This window comes from Heterocephalus glaber, unplaced genomic scaffold (genome assembly GCF_053883595.1).
Source record: "Heterocephalus glaber isolate CG9 unplaced genomic scaffold, H.glaber_assembly_v1.0 deba00000071, whole genome shotgun sequence".
NCBI classification, from domain to species: domain Eukaryota; kingdom Metazoa; phylum Chordata; class Mammalia; order Rodentia; family Bathyergidae; genus Heterocephalus; species Heterocephalus glaber.
Window position 1 is genome coordinate 148,545 of NW_028258137.1, and position 15,916 is coordinate 164,460.

General features: G+C 56.3%; 1 protein-coding gene and 1 long non-coding RNA gene across 7 annotated transcripts in view; one reads left to right on the forward strand and one right to left on the reverse strand.

The window, feature by feature from the left end:
• Positions 1 to 238: 238 nt before the first annotated feature.
• Positions 239 to 15,916, reverse strand: part of Spire2 (spire type actin nucleation factor 2) — a 28,760-nt gene continuing 13,082 nt past the window's right edge. For 3 of the 6 annotated variants that reach the window (XM_004842621.4, XM_004842620.4, XM_021256515.2), the window contains 13 exons: positions 13,812 to 14,171; positions 11,589 to 11,669; positions 11,333 to 11,497; positions 10,630 to 10,716; positions 10,238 to 10,361; positions 9,559 to 9,728; positions 8,519 to 8,708; positions 7,583 to 7,698; positions 5,971 to 6,105; positions 5,807 to 5,874; positions 2,976 to 3,003; positions 2,323 to 2,438; positions 1,163 to 2,031 (listed from right to left, as the gene is read on the reverse strand). In XM_004842621.4, the coding sequence (XP_004842678.2) occupies positions 1,809 to 2,031; positions 2,323 to 2,438; positions 2,976 to 3,003; positions 5,807 to 5,874; positions 5,971 to 6,105; positions 7,583 to 7,698; positions 8,519 to 8,708; positions 9,559 to 9,728; positions 10,238 to 10,361; positions 10,630 to 10,716; positions 11,333 to 11,497; positions 11,589 to 11,669; positions 13,812 to 14,171 (1,863 nt within the window). In that variant the 3' untranslated portion in view covers positions 1,163 to 1,808. Of the gene's footprint in view, positions 2,032 to 2,322; positions 2,439 to 2,975; positions 3,004 to 5,806; positions 5,875 to 5,970; positions 6,106 to 7,582; positions 7,699 to 8,518; positions 8,709 to 9,558; positions 9,729 to 10,237; positions 10,362 to 10,629; positions 10,717 to 11,332; positions 11,498 to 11,588; positions 11,670 to 13,811; positions 14,172 to 15,916 lie in introns of all 6 variants that reach the window. The other 3 variants (XM_004842619.3, XM_087192778.1, XR_015443698.1) reach the window with 3 other exon arrangements.
• LOC147830570 (uncharacterized) lies at positions 2,436 to 6,784 on the forward strand. Its single transcript, XR_015444272.1, has 2 exons — positions 2,436 to 4,299; positions 4,907 to 6,784. It is a non-coding gene; the product is annotated as an uncharacterized LOC147830570 (long non-coding RNA).

Consider the following 15,916-nt stretch of genomic DNA (forward strand, 5'->3'; position numbering starts at 1 on the left):
GGGGATTGAACTCAGGACCTTGTGCTTTCGAGGCAGGCATGGCACCACTGAGCTAAATCCCTGGCCCTTCCCAGCCTTTTTTTCTAAGACAGGATCTCATTAAGTCACTAAGTTTGCCCAGGCAGGTATCAACTTGTGATTCTCCCACCTCAGCTTCCCAGAGTGCTAGGATTAGATGCCCACTTCCACCCCTGGTTCTTATTTTTAAACAGGAATAAAACCAAAAGAATAGGCAGTCTGTTCCAACAAGTAGTGGGAGCTGGATACTTTTATTGGCTGCTCTAATGTTGTGTATTTGCATGTCCTGGACTCGAGGTGCTAAGAGTATTCTTTCCCACAAACCCTGCTGTTTGTTACAAGCCTTGTCCCTTCTGGGCCTCCACCAGCCCTGGGGCAGGCAGTGCAGTCTGGAGTTGACATCCTGGAATGAATTGCCAAATCCCCACACTGTACTGAGCCTTGGTTTCCTCATCTGCTAAGGGGAGTGATGACAGAGCACCCCTTGTACCCGAGCCAGCAGAGTGCTTAGTGCTGGGCCTACCCACAGCCTACAGCCTTCTGGGAACTCCAGCGGGGGTCATCTCCCTGAAGAACAGGACTAGGGGGCTGAGAAATAAGAAAGGGACCCTGGCCAGAAGCACAGCCAGAGTTGACAGGCAGCGTCCCGAGCTGTTCTGCATGCAGCCCCTACCACCGTGACCAGGGCCACAGAGTTGGCAGAGAAGCTGGGCAGGGCTTTTATTTCTTGGGGTTTTATTGGTACCGGGGATTGAACTTGGGTCCTTGCACTTGTGCAGCAGGCAGCAAAACCACTGAGCTACATCCCTGGCCCCTTGGGCAGGGCTTTTCTGTGTGTTGCTGGAGCTGGAACTCAGGGTCTCCTCTGGGCCAAGCAAGTGCTCCACTGCTGAGCTACATCCCAAACCCTTCTTTTAGTTTTATTTTGAAACAAGGTCTTGGTAAGTTGTCCAGACAGGCCTCAAACTTGCCACCCTCCTGGGGCCTGGATGCCATGTCCTGTGATGGGGGTACCCTGACAGCAGCACTAGAGAGGTCTTTTCTGGCCCTGGAAGGCAGGTGGCCCCTCAGAGCGGAGATGCAGCCTCTGAAAACTTGTGATCCACCTGCCTCAGCCTCCCACACAGCTATGTCCCCAGATGGCCACTGTGAGATAATCTTTATTAGGTTCCCATGGCCACAGCACAATGTTACAGAGCTATGCCAGGACCATCCAGCATCCCCAGGCCCTTGGGCAGGAGCAGGTGAGGAGGATAGCACCAGTGTGTGGGAGGGGCTGGAGGGGCAAAGTGGCAGGGATGGGTGCTGGGCAGGGGCAGGGCCAAGCTTGGCCTCTGGCTTTCCACATTGAGACATGGGGTGCCTGGGACACTTCCTAGAGGGTCCCACCCACCCAGTGGCTTCCAGGTATCTTAGGCCTTTATCAGAAGGCAGAGGCAGGCAGGTTCCCCATCCTAACCTGGACTCCAACCCAGGAAGGAGAAGCTGCCTTGTGGGGCTACCTGTGCAGGAAAGAACTGGGGCCTGGGCAGGGGAGTCTGCTGGAGATTCAGGATCTGGAATCCCCTGCCCTCCCTCTTCAGGGAGAAACATCCCCTGGCCCCACCCCAAGGAGTCCTGAGAGGGAACAGCCTCCCCGGGGAGGGTCCTGCAGTGGAACTGGCCCCAAATGAACAGCGGGGCCAGAAAACATGTATAAATATATAAGCTGTGTGCATATATTATATAAAGGCGTCCGTCTATGTATATATGTACATGCGCAGTTCAGGGCTGGCTGCCTTGGGCTGTCATCACTTGAAGTCCAGAGTCTTGGTGTCAGGGAGGTAGAGTGACTGGGTCTGGCGGCTGCGGTGTGGTGTGGCATTAAGGGCGTCCACACTCCTGCGGCTAGAGCGCACGACATCAGCCACGAAGCTGGTGCAGTCACTGCAGACGTCCTTAAGGATGCAACCATGTGCATAGATGTGCGGGAACTCCTCCTCCACGCTTCGCCACCTTGGCCCCTGTAGAGACCTGGGGCAGAACATCAAGGCTGAGACTCCCACGGGTCCTGCCCTGCCCCTCCCGAGTCACAAACATCCCCATGCCCTGCTGTCCATGGCTGCCCCTCCCCTATCCCTCCACCCACGGGATTTGGGGAAGGAACTCACTAGTGGAGCACCTCCCAGGGAAACAGAGTCCTAGGCCACACTGCCCTTTCCAGGTCCTTCCAGAGGGGCCCCACCCTGCCTTTCCTTGCAACAGGCCCCACCCAGCCCCTCCCCAGAACACCCTGGACCCCTGCAAAAAGACAGAGCAACACACTGGAAGACCTCTCTCCTCTGCGTTGGCGTGGCCTTGGCCATGGGTGTCCTCTGAGGACTCTCAAAGCCCAGAGTGTAGACGGGGATGTGTGCACACTTCTTAGAAGGCATCTTCATCTGCAATGCAGAAGGATGTATGGGCTGGGCCCAGGGTGGACCTCGTACAAACCCTTGCCCCTTGAGCGGGGCTCTGCATGATAACACAGTGCTGCCAGAGACCGCTCCTGATGACCAGTGCTCCTTCCTCACATCTCAGCTGTGTTTTTTGCTCATCTAGGTGGGAATTTTAGGGGCAGAAATGGTGCCTTTTTATACCATAAAGGGCTTGGCATCATGCCCTGCGTACAATCATCTGACACCGATGACAGTTTCTCCATAGTCAGGGTGGGTTATAAAGAAGGGTCAGCTAAAAACATTTTTAAGCCAGTCATGGTGGCACATTCCTGTAATCCCAGCACTCAGGAGGCTGAGACAGGAAGATTGCCATGAGTTTGAGGCCAGCCTGAACTATCTAGTGAGACTCTCAAAAAAGAAAAAGGGTTCTGGAAAAGGGTATGGATGAGGGGCCTGGTGAGGGCAGGGTTGTCCAATACATGCAGCAGGAGACGGGAACACCTGTCAGAATGCACAGACTGAAGCCCCAGGAGAGCTCACCTTTACGCTACAGGAAGTGCAGATGGCTCTGGAAGGGAAGGGAGGCAGCATCAGTGGAGCAGAGGAGGAAGAGGCAGCCTCTGGCCTCTGCCCACCCCTGTGCCAGGCATACCCTGTTCCTTCAAGACTTGGTTCTACTCCAGAATCTTTCTTTTGTGTTGGCTTCAATCCAACATACCTGTCTGCCTCTCAGCTTCCCCCTGAATGCCTGGCTTGGTGTCGCCAGATACCTCACTACAGAAGCCAAGGGACCTTGAGGGAGTGCTCAGTTCTAAGCATGCATGAACATTTATCATTCCTACACTCAGTTTCAAAATGGAGATTTAGCTCAGTGGTTCCAATGCCTGCCTCGCAAGTGCAAAGGTCCCAAGTTCGATCCCCAGTACCAAAAAAAAAAAAGGAAATGCCTTCCTGTAAAACTTCAAACGTTAGTTACAATTTAGACAGCCCAACTACAGGAATGATCTCTGTTGGCAATACAGCCTCCAGACTAGTCTAAGCATAATTAACAAAATACGTGGGCCGGGGATTTAGCTCAGTGGTTTCGCCACCTGCTACGCAAGCACAAGGACCCAAGTTCGATCCACGGTACCAAAAAAAAAAAGCATAATATTTTACAAATAAAATGAGTTACTGTTCAAACTACTTTTTATTTTATATTATTTTGGGTGTTTTGTTTTGTTTTAAGACAGAGTCTCCTATGTAGTTCAAGTTGGCTTTGAACTCACTACGTAGACCAGGCTGGTCTTGAACTTGCTGCAATCTTCCTGCCTCAGCTCCCAAGTGCTGGGGTTACAGGCATGTGCCACCATGCCCAGCAGTTTTATCAATTATTGAGAAAAATGTTAAAGTAACTATTTGTGGGTTTATTTTTCCTTGTAATACAGATACAGACTGAGAACAGCTTGATGTTTCAGGTCGAGCTTTGATGATCTGTCAGTCTTGCTTAGATTGATGCTCAGCTTGGGACTACTTGGGGTTGAGGTTGATCCTGCACTAGGGAGGCAGGACCTTCCTGTGAGTTCCACTGGTGCCCTGTGAATTATGACATTTCCGACTATGTCTAGACACTATTCCTAGGTGTAAGCACTGTTTCTTTTCTTTCTTTTTTTTTTTTTTGGTACCGGGGATTGAACTTGGGTCCTTGTGCTTTCGAGGCAAGCGGCGGAACCACTGAGCTAAATCCCCAGCCCTAAGCACTGTTTCTTTAAGTCTTGATTTTTTTTTTTTGGTACCAGGCTTGAACTCAGGACCTTAAACTTGTGAGCCAGCCGCAGTGGCACTGAGCTAAACCCCTGGCACTTCTTGAAGTCTTTTTGATGGGGTAAGAAAACTATTTTGTAAGTGACAGAGAGTAAACGTTTTAGGTGTGGCTAAAAGAGTAACAAGTAAATGAATTGGGGGGGGGGTGTTCCAATAAAATTTTACAAACCAGGCAGTGAGCCAGATATGTCTATGGGTGGTAGCTTTTTAACCACTGAGTCTTTTCCTAATTTCCTCTCATCATGCTGCAGAGTGCTCAGCAGGCTCCCCTGTGCCTCAGTCTCCCCTGGGACTTTCCCAGAGAACTCCAGTGCCCTGGCCTGTCGTGCACATGTCCCGGACACTCTCCAGGCTGACATGGGCTCCCAGTCTGCTTCTTAGGGCTGGCGATGGCTAGTGTCTTGAAAACCACTGTTTCATATCCTTTGGGTTTTTGGTTTTGGCTATTTCAGCTGCAGGTTCCTGTTACTCCATCTTGGCTGAGAGTTGGAGTTCCTTAGCTATTTAAATTAATTTAACACTGAAAATTCAAGTTCTCAGCATTTACTTTGGCTGGCACCACCATCTTCCAGGAATTTTCCAGAATGGCTACCACAAAGGGGAAGCAGAGAGGCACCTGACACACACATCCTGTAGGCCTTTGAGAAAACATGGAATTTTTCCTTCAGCCCCATACATGCAGGTCTCCAAGAAAGATGATACTGGAGAAATCGAGGAAGCGGGAAGAAGGAACGCCTTGCATGTCACCCTGGCAAAGCTGGAAGAGTCATCATGTCACCCAGCATCGTCACCACTGCTGTCAGCAAATGGATTAAGGGCAAGATTCTCCAAGAGAATGTGTATGTGTGCTGAGCACATCAAGCCCAGGAGTCATGGTGGCTTCCTGGACAACAATCAGAAGAAGAGCCTGGGATGTGGCTCAGTGGCCTCACGCCTGCCTGCCTGGCAAGTGCAAGGTTCTGAGTTTGATCCCCAGTACCAGGAAAAAAAAAATCAGAAAAAAGAAGCCAGAGAAAAAGGTGCTGTGCTCAACTGAAGCCCCAGCCTGCTCCACCCAGAGAACTACTCTGTGAGGACATTATGTGGTGTGTGTGTGTGTGTGTTTTATTGTTGTTATTTGTGGTGCTATGGGTCAAACCTAGGGCCTCATACATGCTAGGCGAGTGCTCTGCTACTCGGTTATATCCTAAGCCCCTGAGAAAACCATTTTTCAAGGAGGCTTCAAGCTAGGTGGGTACAGTGGCACATGCTTGAATCTCAGCTACTTGGGAGGCTCAGGCAGGAAGATCACAAGTTCAAGGCCAGCCTGGGCAACATACTGCTGAGTGAGACCCTATCTCAAAAGAAAAAAAAGGAGCCTGGTGCTAGAACTTCTAAATTCACAGCATAACAGGTATAAAATAAAAGACCTCTGGACTGAGAAAAAAGTTCCATTCCCCAACTGCACTGAAAGACTGAACACCCATCGCCATAGTGTGTGATAACAGGCCCACAATCACAGGCATCTGGCGCATCTCCCTGCTCCCAACCCGGCTCACTTGTGGCCTCAGTGCCCACGTGAGGCTCACCTCTTGCAGAAGAGACAAGTGGGTGGCCAGGAGAACAGCGAGAACCGGGCCCGGCAGCAGCAGCAGACCTAGAAGGAAAGCACTGCTGAGTGCAACGTGTTCACAGCCGTGATTGCAGCTGGCCCTTGCAGCAGCCCCAGCCCCACCCTGTCTGGGTGCCTCACCTTTCCCCGCTTCAGGCTGCTGAAGAGCTCCTGGTCCTGGATGAATTTTTCCATCTCAGCTTTCACCAGCACACGGCGCACATCCACCACCTCCTCCACAGTCAGGGCCAGGCTCTCTACCGGATGGCTGAAATCCTGGGGAGCAGGGGCCCGTCACGCAGGGTTGCCCTGCAAGCCCCCCCTTCCCCTAGGGATCCCAGTCCAGGCAGATACCCTGGGAGCTCCCTGGAACACATGCACCATCTTGCCATTCTCTCCACAGGGTTCCCCACGCCTGCAGCCCCTCATCCTGACCCAGCCCTGCTAGCCACATCCTGAGCTCCCCTTCTCTGTCCCCACCTGCAATACACACCATGACCGATCAAAGCTGACTAGAGTCCACCTCCAATCTTCAATCCCCTCAGAAGCCCTCAACCCTGGGCTCTCCTACCTCACTGCAGATCTGACCATGGAGCCCAGGGACTGACTCCACGTGGGATGCCTCACACCCAGAGCTCCCAGTCCTGCCCAGCCTCATGTTGAGTGATCCTGGTTTTACCTCCCAGGCCCGGCAGAGAGCCTGAGGCTAGATCTCCCTAACCTTTTTTCTCTTCTGTTTGAGCTCCATTAAGGCAATACATATAAACCCTTAACATACTACTCTCTGGAACAGGGCGAGCAGGTGCCCAGGCGGGACAAGGCCACTGGTGTTGGTGGCCAAACTTCTCAGAAGGTACTTCTGAGACGTCTAACCTGAAAGTCACTCAGTGCCTGCCTGGCAAATGTGAGGTCCTGAGTTCGATCCCTGGTACCAAAAATAAATAAATAAAAAGCCTGTCCCAAGTTCCTCAACTGGTAGCTGCTCCCCAAATTCCTCCCCTTGAGCTGGGCTGGACTCAGTGACACTCATAACGAGCAGTGACATGTGTCCATCTGAGACTTGGTCACAAAATACCACTTGGCTTCCACTTGTGCTCTGGGTGACGCCAGCTGCCGAGTTGAGGGGTCACTTGAGCAGCCCCCACAGAGCAATATGACAGGGCCGAGGCCTCCACCCATGGCCACAAGGGGCAGCAGCCCCGAGTGCCCGCCTGTGTCCACAGGTGACTGCAGCCCCTGCTGACCCCCTGCAGCCCAGAAGGGCTCCTAACTCGGGAATCTTGTGAGGTGGCTTTAATGCAGGCACAGAGAACTAAAGTAGCCCCCAGAGCTAAAGGGGCACGTATCGCCCTTGTCTGTGCACAGACCTCATGCTCGTCAGAGCCCCTAACACTGCCCTCCCTTGAGCCTCTTGCAGAAGCCTCAGAGTGATGATGATGCAAAGCACCCTGTTGACACCCGCATGCTCCTGGGTGCTCCAGTCGCTTCCCTGGTGAGAGCCATACTCTCTGACTCCAGTCCCCAAGGAGCCTCAAGGAGGCGGCAGGTGTCAGCTCTCAGTCACAGGGCAGATGGGGTTAGCAGCTAAGGGGACCCAGCACACTGGGGCAGAGTCTCGACCAGCCAAGTGTCGGCCCACATGCTCCTTGTGCCCATGCTGCCCCGGTTACCCTGGGACTTCAGCCAGGGGTTGTGCAAGGTCCTTCTCAGGCTTTAGGCCCGAGGGAGGGGTGAAGCTCCCACCATCACTCACCAGCCACAGGTGCCTGGGGTCTGGCACAGAGCCCTCAGGTCTGCCTGCAGAGCTCAGACTGCTGAGCACAGGGGCACCGGGGTCCGGCTGGGGCTGGACAACCGCAGGACAGGAGCCTGGAGGAAGAGCACAGGCCTGAGCAGGCCTGCAGAAGCTGAGAGGGCAGTGCCCATGGAAGAGGGGACAGTGTGTATGTCCCTGACAGGACCTGTGCAGTTTAGTGCCTGTGGCTTTGAACCCATTTGGAGGCCTGAGGTGAACCCCACAGGGCTGCCTTTCTCCTTGGGATGCCGCAGGGCAGGGGGAGAGGTGGCCTCCACCAAAGTCTCTGGGACGCTGCCCATGGGGGCCCTGGGGCAACAGTGAGATTTAGGGTTGGCCTGGAGTGAACAATGGCACTGGAAGGGGAGCTGCTCAGGGCGGCTTATGGGCAGACAGAGGCCTAGATGCCCAGCGGGCAGGTGCCAGCCTGACATGCAGTCCAGGGGGACTCCCTGCATGGCCACAGACGTTGGTCCTTGGCTCCCTGGCGGGAAAGAGGCAATGGAATGGCTGCTGGTGATGGGTCGAGTTCTAGCCTGGACATCATGCCTACAGGGGGCTCTAGTGCCCACACAGAGGAGAGGCCTGGCCAGTGCCTGGCACTGACTTCTGTCTGCCTCCCAGGATGGCAACAACAGTGACCCCCAAGCTATGGGGGCAGGGGCATAAGTTCCTGAGAGGACAGTTTACAGTGAACATGGCTGCTTATTTAGTGAAGAGGTTCTCCAGCGGGAAGGGTGGCACCTACCTTTGGTGGTGAGGGGCCGTGTACCCTGCTTGCCCACAACCCCTCCTACCCCCAGATGCTACTGCTGGCCAGGACCCGTGACCCCACAGGGGACAGAGCACCATGGTAGGATGAGAGGACGGTGGCAGGGTACAAGGCGCACTTGCCCTGGTCCCAGGCACTGGGCCTCCAGGTGTGCATGCTGCCTGCCCGGGGCCGAGGCAGTCCTGTTCCTTCCTGGGGCGGAGCAGCTGGCTGCAGGGCAGAGGCTGCCTCGCTCCGGAGCTGGGCCAGGTCGTGCTCTGAGAAGGAGCGATCCCGTTTCAGTGTCACCTCCCCACATGGAGACTCTTCCTCCTGCAGACAAGTCAGACACAGCCTGCTCTGACCACACTGCCCCTGCCTCCTGCTACCCTGGACTGAGGCGCTGGACTCAAGGCACTGCTGGGTCCACGGAGCCCTGGGCTGTCCTCCCACTCTTTTTTTGGTGGTACTGGAGATTGAACCCAGGCCCTTCCCACTGAGGTACATCCCCAGTCATACTTTTTATTTTTCTTTTGGAACCAGGGATCGAACTCGGAACCTTGTGCTTGCTAGGCAGGTGGCAGCAACACTGAGCTAAATCCCCAGCCCTCCCAGCAATACTCTTATTTTTAAGTTTTGAGACAAGGTCTTGCTAAGTTCCTAAAGTCTCCAGGCTAAACTTGAATTTATAATTCTCCTGCCTCAGCCTTCCAAAGTGCTTGGATTATGGGTGTGTTCCACCATGTCCGACTCTGCCCTCCCATGCCTGGACACTTTGTGGCAAGTGCCTCAATACCCAAGCCGTCCCTCAGGCCTACAGGAAGGACCAGGGCAGGACAGACCTTGTACAGGAGGAGGCTGAGAGACAGCTACCACCAAGAGGAGGGGAAGGTGGCACTCAGAAAGCAAGCATGGTGGCCAAGGGGCTCGCTGTGAGTACCCTGCCCTCCAACCAAGGGCTGCTCAGCTGCCCGGCCACAGGATAACCGACCTCGTCCACGTGCAGCCTTCTTGTGCACACCTGCGAGAGGAGCTGGCCCCAGGCCGCTGTCTGAGTACCCCGTCTGCTGGGATGGGAGGGCCTGTCCCACCTGCCCGGCTCCCAGCTGGCTCCGCCCCTGGCCTTGCCAGCCCTTCTCGCCCCGCCCTTGCTCTGCCTCCTCCAGCTCTACGTGGCTCTGACCTCAGAGGTGTTCATCTCCTCCAGCTCAGCCAGTGTGGGTGCCTTCAGCAGGACCCGGGGCCGTGGGCGCTGAGTGCCACTCCCGACGTCCGTGACAGACAGATCGATACAGGAAGTGGACCTGATGTCCCCAGAGCAGGCGTTGAGGATGCAAGGCAGAGAGCCAAAGCCTGGGATGGACAGGAGAGTGAGCAGGAGCCGCAGAGTGGCGCGCACCATCGTGACAGAAGGGGAAGTAGGCCAGTTTTCAGCCTCTCAACTCCAGCCTAATGGAGGGAGGCACCTTGCCTCCCAGAGGCAGAGCAGAGCGGACTGGAGTTTGTCCTCTATTCTGCAAGGAGAATCACATCAGATCTTTGAGATCTGAATAAATGCGTGGCTTTCCCCACCTAAAAACGTTGCTTTATTTTTTTTTCCTCCTAAATGCTGAGATCTGTTATTTGATTGTGCAGAATGCAGAATGTAAATTCAGGTCAAAGCCTAGAGCACAAGATCCCTTCCTCCTCACCTGCCTCTCACTAAAACTGACCAAGGGTCCTGGTCTACCCTGCAAAACTGCAATGCCCCAGGTCTCCCACGGGTGCAGGGTCTTGTGGGGAGACGTCACCCCGGTCTGCGGCCTGGCCAGAGGAAGTGGGGGCCGCAGCAGGCCCACGTGGGGGTCTCCACCCTTGCTCACCACGGATGCCTATGCGCTGGGTCCCCACGGGCCGCAGCTTGTGCTCTTGCTTGATCTCCTCCAGAATCCTCTCGTGCAGGGTCCTTTGCTGCTGTGGCAGTGGGCGAAGCCGGCGCTCAGAGACCTGCAAGGAAGCGGTGGCCAGAGGAAGAGGGACATGGGCACTGTCCTCCACCTGGAGTCCAGGGCACTTGGTGCCACACCTACTGCTGTGCGGGGGTACTGCCTGGGGGCTGGTGGGCATCTGCGCCAACAGAGCTCTTCCCAGAGAAGACCCTGGCCACACAGTTCCAGGGCAGTCTGCAGGCCAGAGAGAGCCGGGCAGCCTCCCGTGGAAGAGAGGGCAGCACTGGGCTCTGGGTGCCCTGGAGAGGGATGTGCAGGGCCAGTACCTGTTTCAGGGGAGGCCTGGAGCGGATGAAGTCCAGGATGAGCTCATGTGCGTCCTTCTTCACTCTGGGAGGGATGTCCCCATCCACCTGCAGGTGGACAGGACAGGGGGCAGCCAGGCTGAGGACCAAGGGCTCCAAGGTCCTGGTCTTCACACCCATCCTCCCTCTCGTGGCTCCAGGACAGGTGTGGGACAGGCACAGGGCCATGCCTCAGGATGGCGACAGCACCCGCTAAGCCCACCACCCAAGCCTCCTGTACCTCAGGCTCTTCTGGAAGTGCGACTGGGAGTGCCCACCTCACCGAGCTGTCATAACAGTGAGGGTGACTGGCCCATTAAAATCCTACGAAGCTGGGTGTGGTGGCACATGCCTGTCACTCCAGCACTCGGGAGGCTGACGTAGGAGGATCTAGAGATTGAGGCCAGCCTGGGCTACATAGTAAGTTCAAGGCCAGCCCTAACTACACAGCAAGACCCTGTCTCAAGAAGAGAAACAAATATAAAATGCTAAGAGTGAAGCCAGTGCAGGTGAGAGCTGCAAATCCTGCAATCTTGCACTGGATGGTCCCCTCTCGGGGCACCCGGCCTTGCACAGCCCTGCGGGACCCAGTGGAACCCAGAGTGGCAGGGTCAGGGCCACAGCTGCCTGTCCGTACTCCATGGCCCCTGCCGGCCTCAGTGAGGCAAGGCCTGGGTGGGCTCACCATGACCTTGCGCAGCTTGTAGTTCCTGGCGCGGATGTCCTGCATCAGCATCTCGAAGGGTGTAAGCTGGAACTCGGTAGGCAGGGGGTTGAACTCTTGCTCCTGCACCTTCTTGAGCTTCACCCCATGGCGCAGCTCCCTCATGAGCTGCACCCACAACCGGGCCTGGCCCAGAGGAAAAGGAATGGCTGTCAGCCCACAGGCACCATGGCTTCCTGGTGCTAACCCTGGGTGGGGTAGGAGGGCCGCATCTTACCCAGTCTGTGTGTCCAAGGTTGTCAAGCTCAGCTCGTGGCTTCTGTATCTGTGGCTCATCCTCCCCCAGCCTCTGCAGCATCTGGGACCACACCACTGGTTAGTGCAGGGGGGTGAGGTGTCGGGGACAGCCCCCGCCCCGGCTGCTGCTTAGCCAGCCACATGAGGCATGCAGGTCCTGGGGCTGGGGCTCAGGAAGACACCCAGAGAAAGCAGCGTCTGCCTGGGAGCCACACATGGTACCTGGCCACCGTTCTCTGGAAGCTAGTCCTAGGCAGGAACTGGTGACAGGCCAAGTCCCACAGGGCACTGCTCCCAGTGACCCATGTCCACCAGGAGGCGCTGTGTCTTCACAGACAGCACGCACAGGTGTGGGAGCCCGGTGTGCAGAGCTCTGTTTTCCTGCAGACCCAGGCCCCAGGCGGGCCCACCCTCTTCGCACCCAGCTGTGTCTCCATGCAGGATACCGGCCAAGGCACAAGGGACCCTGCCTCAGCCCACATCTGCTCTGAGGAGGTCTGGCCAGCGGTGTGCGTGTGCCAGGTCCCCAGACCCGAGCTGCAGAGAGGGTGGGTGGGGGTGGGTTAGCAGCAGGCTAGGACAGTCATGGTGACTGGGACCCTGGATGGGTGTCAGGGCCATCGGGGACACTGACTGCTCTACGCTGGCAATCGGGAAAGCACTGGACACACTGCCTCAGGTGCCCTGGATCTTTGGCAGCCCGGAGGCCCCATTCCCTTAACTCATCCACTAAGAGGGCATCTGCCCTTCAGCACGCAGCCACCCTCAAGACAAAGCCAAGTGCCCTGGCATTCACCCCACGCCACTGGCAAACTGCCCTGGTGACCCCAGCAACACAGAGCAGCAGAAGGTATGCGATTCTAGTAGGAGTCCCTGTGGGAACAAGTTGGCTCGTATGGCAACAGGCACAGGCACCTCTCCCAGCCTTCCTGAGTCCACACCTAGCTTGATTAGGCCACTTCATCCAAAAGGCCTGCTTGGTGAGCACACTGTGCCCCAAGGAACCCTTCTCTCTGTGCTTCATGCCAATTCACTAAACATCAGACTCCACGGGTACAGTGCAAGCTGAGAACCCTTGCTCAATGAGAGACTTCTTGTCTGGATGAGAATACCCCCCTACTAAAGTAAAAGCCCTGCTGTCTGGGAAATGATGTGCTCTGCTGAAGGAAGGGGCCACTGTCCAAATGAGAATGTCCTGTGCGGTCCTGGCCTGTGTGCCCCTGGGCGTGTGTGGCCTTAAGCGGATGTGGGGGTCCTGGTCTCTGGGACCCTATGTTTGTGTGGGTCTAGGTCAAGGCCCAGAGCTCCTTGGGCCTATGAGGTCCTGACCCTGTGTGCAGCTAGGCCTGAGGGGTGTTGAGCTGAGCAGTGTGTTCCAGCGCCTGAATGGCCTTCGGCCTGTGGGTCTGGGCCTGTGCTGGCCTCAGCTCGTGGGTCAGGTGTTTGTGGTCCTCATCCTGTGGGAGACTGGGCCTGTGGGGGTCTGGGCCTCTGTGGGTGAGTCTCTGTGGCCCAGAGCTGTGTCCCCAAGCCTGTCTGGGTCAGGGTCTGTACCAGTTTGGGTCTGAGCCTGCTTAGTCCTCGGCTGGGGATCCAGGCTTGTTTGGGTCAGTTGTGGGTGCTTCTGGGTCTGCGTGGGTCTGGGCCTCTGTGGCCCTGAGCCTGAGTGATTCTAAGCTTATGGGTCTGGTCCTGTCAGGCCCTGGGCATGTGTGCTTTGGACCCATGCCTCCCTGGCCCTGCTGGGCACTAGGTACTTCTATGGTCCAGGGCTTACGAGGTCTTGTGCCCCTGAGGTCCTGAGCTCATGTGGGTCTGAGCGTGTGTGGTTCAGAGTGGGGGACATAAGTGTTGCTAGTACCGTATTTTCAGGATGGGGTCTTGGGCCAGAGGCCTGGCACTTCCCTCTTCCGGACCTAAAAGTGGGATTAGAGAGGATAAAGGACCTATTGGGTTTGGAGTGCTGGTCAGGAGGCAGGGCTGGGGGCCAGTTACCATGGACCTCAGGCCTCCACTGCCTTCCTCTGAAAACCTGGTAAAAAGGAGGCGTGAGGTGGTGCGTGGGGCGGAGCACCGGGCTGCCCAGAGCGACTCCCCAACGGAGGCTGCCCCACGCTGGGCAGGCCAGAGGCGGGCGCTGCTGCTGGCGCTCGCCCGGATCTCGGCGGAGCCCTGCTTCCCTCACCCTGGGCGCGTAACTCACCTCCTTGGCCTCTCGGACTCGGGCCAGGAAGGCGCGGAGCTCAAGGGTCTCCACGAAGAGGGCGCGGCACACGGCCTGGTAGTGCGCCTGCGCACCCTGGGGCTCGGTGAGGCGAGCGGCACACAGCCGCATGGCCTGGGCGAAGGTGCGCACGGCCCGGGGGCCGCCCTCGGGCTCCTCCTCCTCCTCGGGGGCCCCGTAACCCTCGTCCGCAGCCCCACAGCCGCCGCCGTCATCGTGGTCGCTGTTGGCCATGAGGTCGATGAGCCGCTCCAGCTGCGGGCTGAGCTCGCGCTCCTCGCTCTCGTCCAGGCCCCAGTCCAGCGCGCGGTAGATGGCGAAGCCCAGGGACTGCACCATCTGTGGGACAGGGACAGCGTCACGCTGGGCGTCCAGCCATGGGGACACTGGGGGAGGGGCTGGGAGGGGCCGTGGTCACACAGAAACAGACGCATGACACCCAAACACATCAGCCACTTTGGAAAATAGCCTGGACGATTCTTCTTTTTTTTTTTGTATTTTGAGCCAGGGTCTCACTAGCCCAGGGTGCAGCCCAGGCTGGCCTGAAACTTGAAGTGATCTTCCTGCCTCAGCCTCCCAAGGGCTATGATTACAGGCAAATACTACCATGTCCCTCTCCTGGAAGCTCCTTACAATCAAATATGCATCCACCATCTGACTTCGCACCTCTGCTTCCAGGATTTACCAGAGAGAAATACCCAAACCTGGAAACAGTGACGGTTCCTACAGAGCAGGAAAAAGAGACTAACAGGCTGTGAGTCACTCCATTACCCAGACTGAGGCACACGAATGCCTTCACACTGCATGCTTCTCTCTACATGAACCTCTAAGCAAAAGGAACCTCGCCAAAGTGACAGCAAGAGGCCAGCGGCTCCCTGTGTCCCCTGTGCTGTGGTGGGGTGGGAGAGGAAGGCCCCAGGGGGACTTCTGGAGACCCAGCAGGTCTCTGTCTTGACTCTGGTGCTGGTGGTACAGTGCAGGCTGCAGGAAAGCTGGTTAGGAGAGACGAACGCCCTGAGCACAGCAGCCTCGCTGCGTCACAGCCGAGAACTCTGACCCACGGAGAAAGACACGCTGACCTCAGGCCCCACTGCCACTAGTCGGGGCTCCCTGTGTGTAGGGCTGGGGTGGGCCAGGGTCTCATGCATGCCACGCAGGACTCTGTCTCAGAGCCCCACCCCAGCCCACCTTGCAAACGTCTCCAGAAGGGGAGGCTGCGGTGGGCCTAGCGCTGTCTCCAGGTCCTGGGGGCCATTGCTGGGGTGCGATAAGGGACAGGGGACCCAGCACCTTGCTCCTCCTCTCTTCCCACCACCACGAGGTGAGCAGCTTCCTCACCACGGCCTGGTTCATGATGTCCTGTATCAACACAGGCCCAGCACCAGGGCTGACTGGTCAGACTGAAACCCCAAAATCCAGGAACCAAAGTAAATCTCTCCTCTCTCTGATGATCTCAGGTATTTCTTACAGTAACAGAAAGCTAATTAACTCCTGCAAGTCACACATTTTGCCATTTGTGAAAAAACGATATCTCATCGCCAGGCATGGTGGCACATGCCTATAATCCCAGCGCTTGGGAGGCTGAGGCAGGAGGATCACAAGATTGCGTCCAGCCTGGGTAATTTAGTGATTTACAGACTGTCTCAAAGAAAAAATAAAAAAGGTGGGGGGTGTGGCTCAGTGTGAAGGCCTTGGGTTCAGTCCCCAGTCTTTAAAAAAAAAAAGGCACCTCACATCTTTTACAATGCATGTGACTTTTCGGTGCACATGAATCTAACCTGCATGGGTGGTGGGAGGACTGTGGAGGGACCCAGGGTGTGGGTCAGGACTGGGCAACCCATGGGGCTCAGTGCAGAGGGCCCACAGCACCATTCTGCCTGCTGTATATGTGCTAAAGTTCTCCCTACTAAGGTTTTTTTTTGGCACCAGGAATCAAACTCAGGACCTCGCCCTTGCCAGGCAGGTCCTGCCCTGCTGAGCTACATCCCCAGCCCAAGTATTTTTAGTAAGTTTTTTTTTGGTACCAGGGATCAAACTCAGGACTTCGTGCTTGCAAGGCAGGTAGGGTGCCACTGAGCTAAATC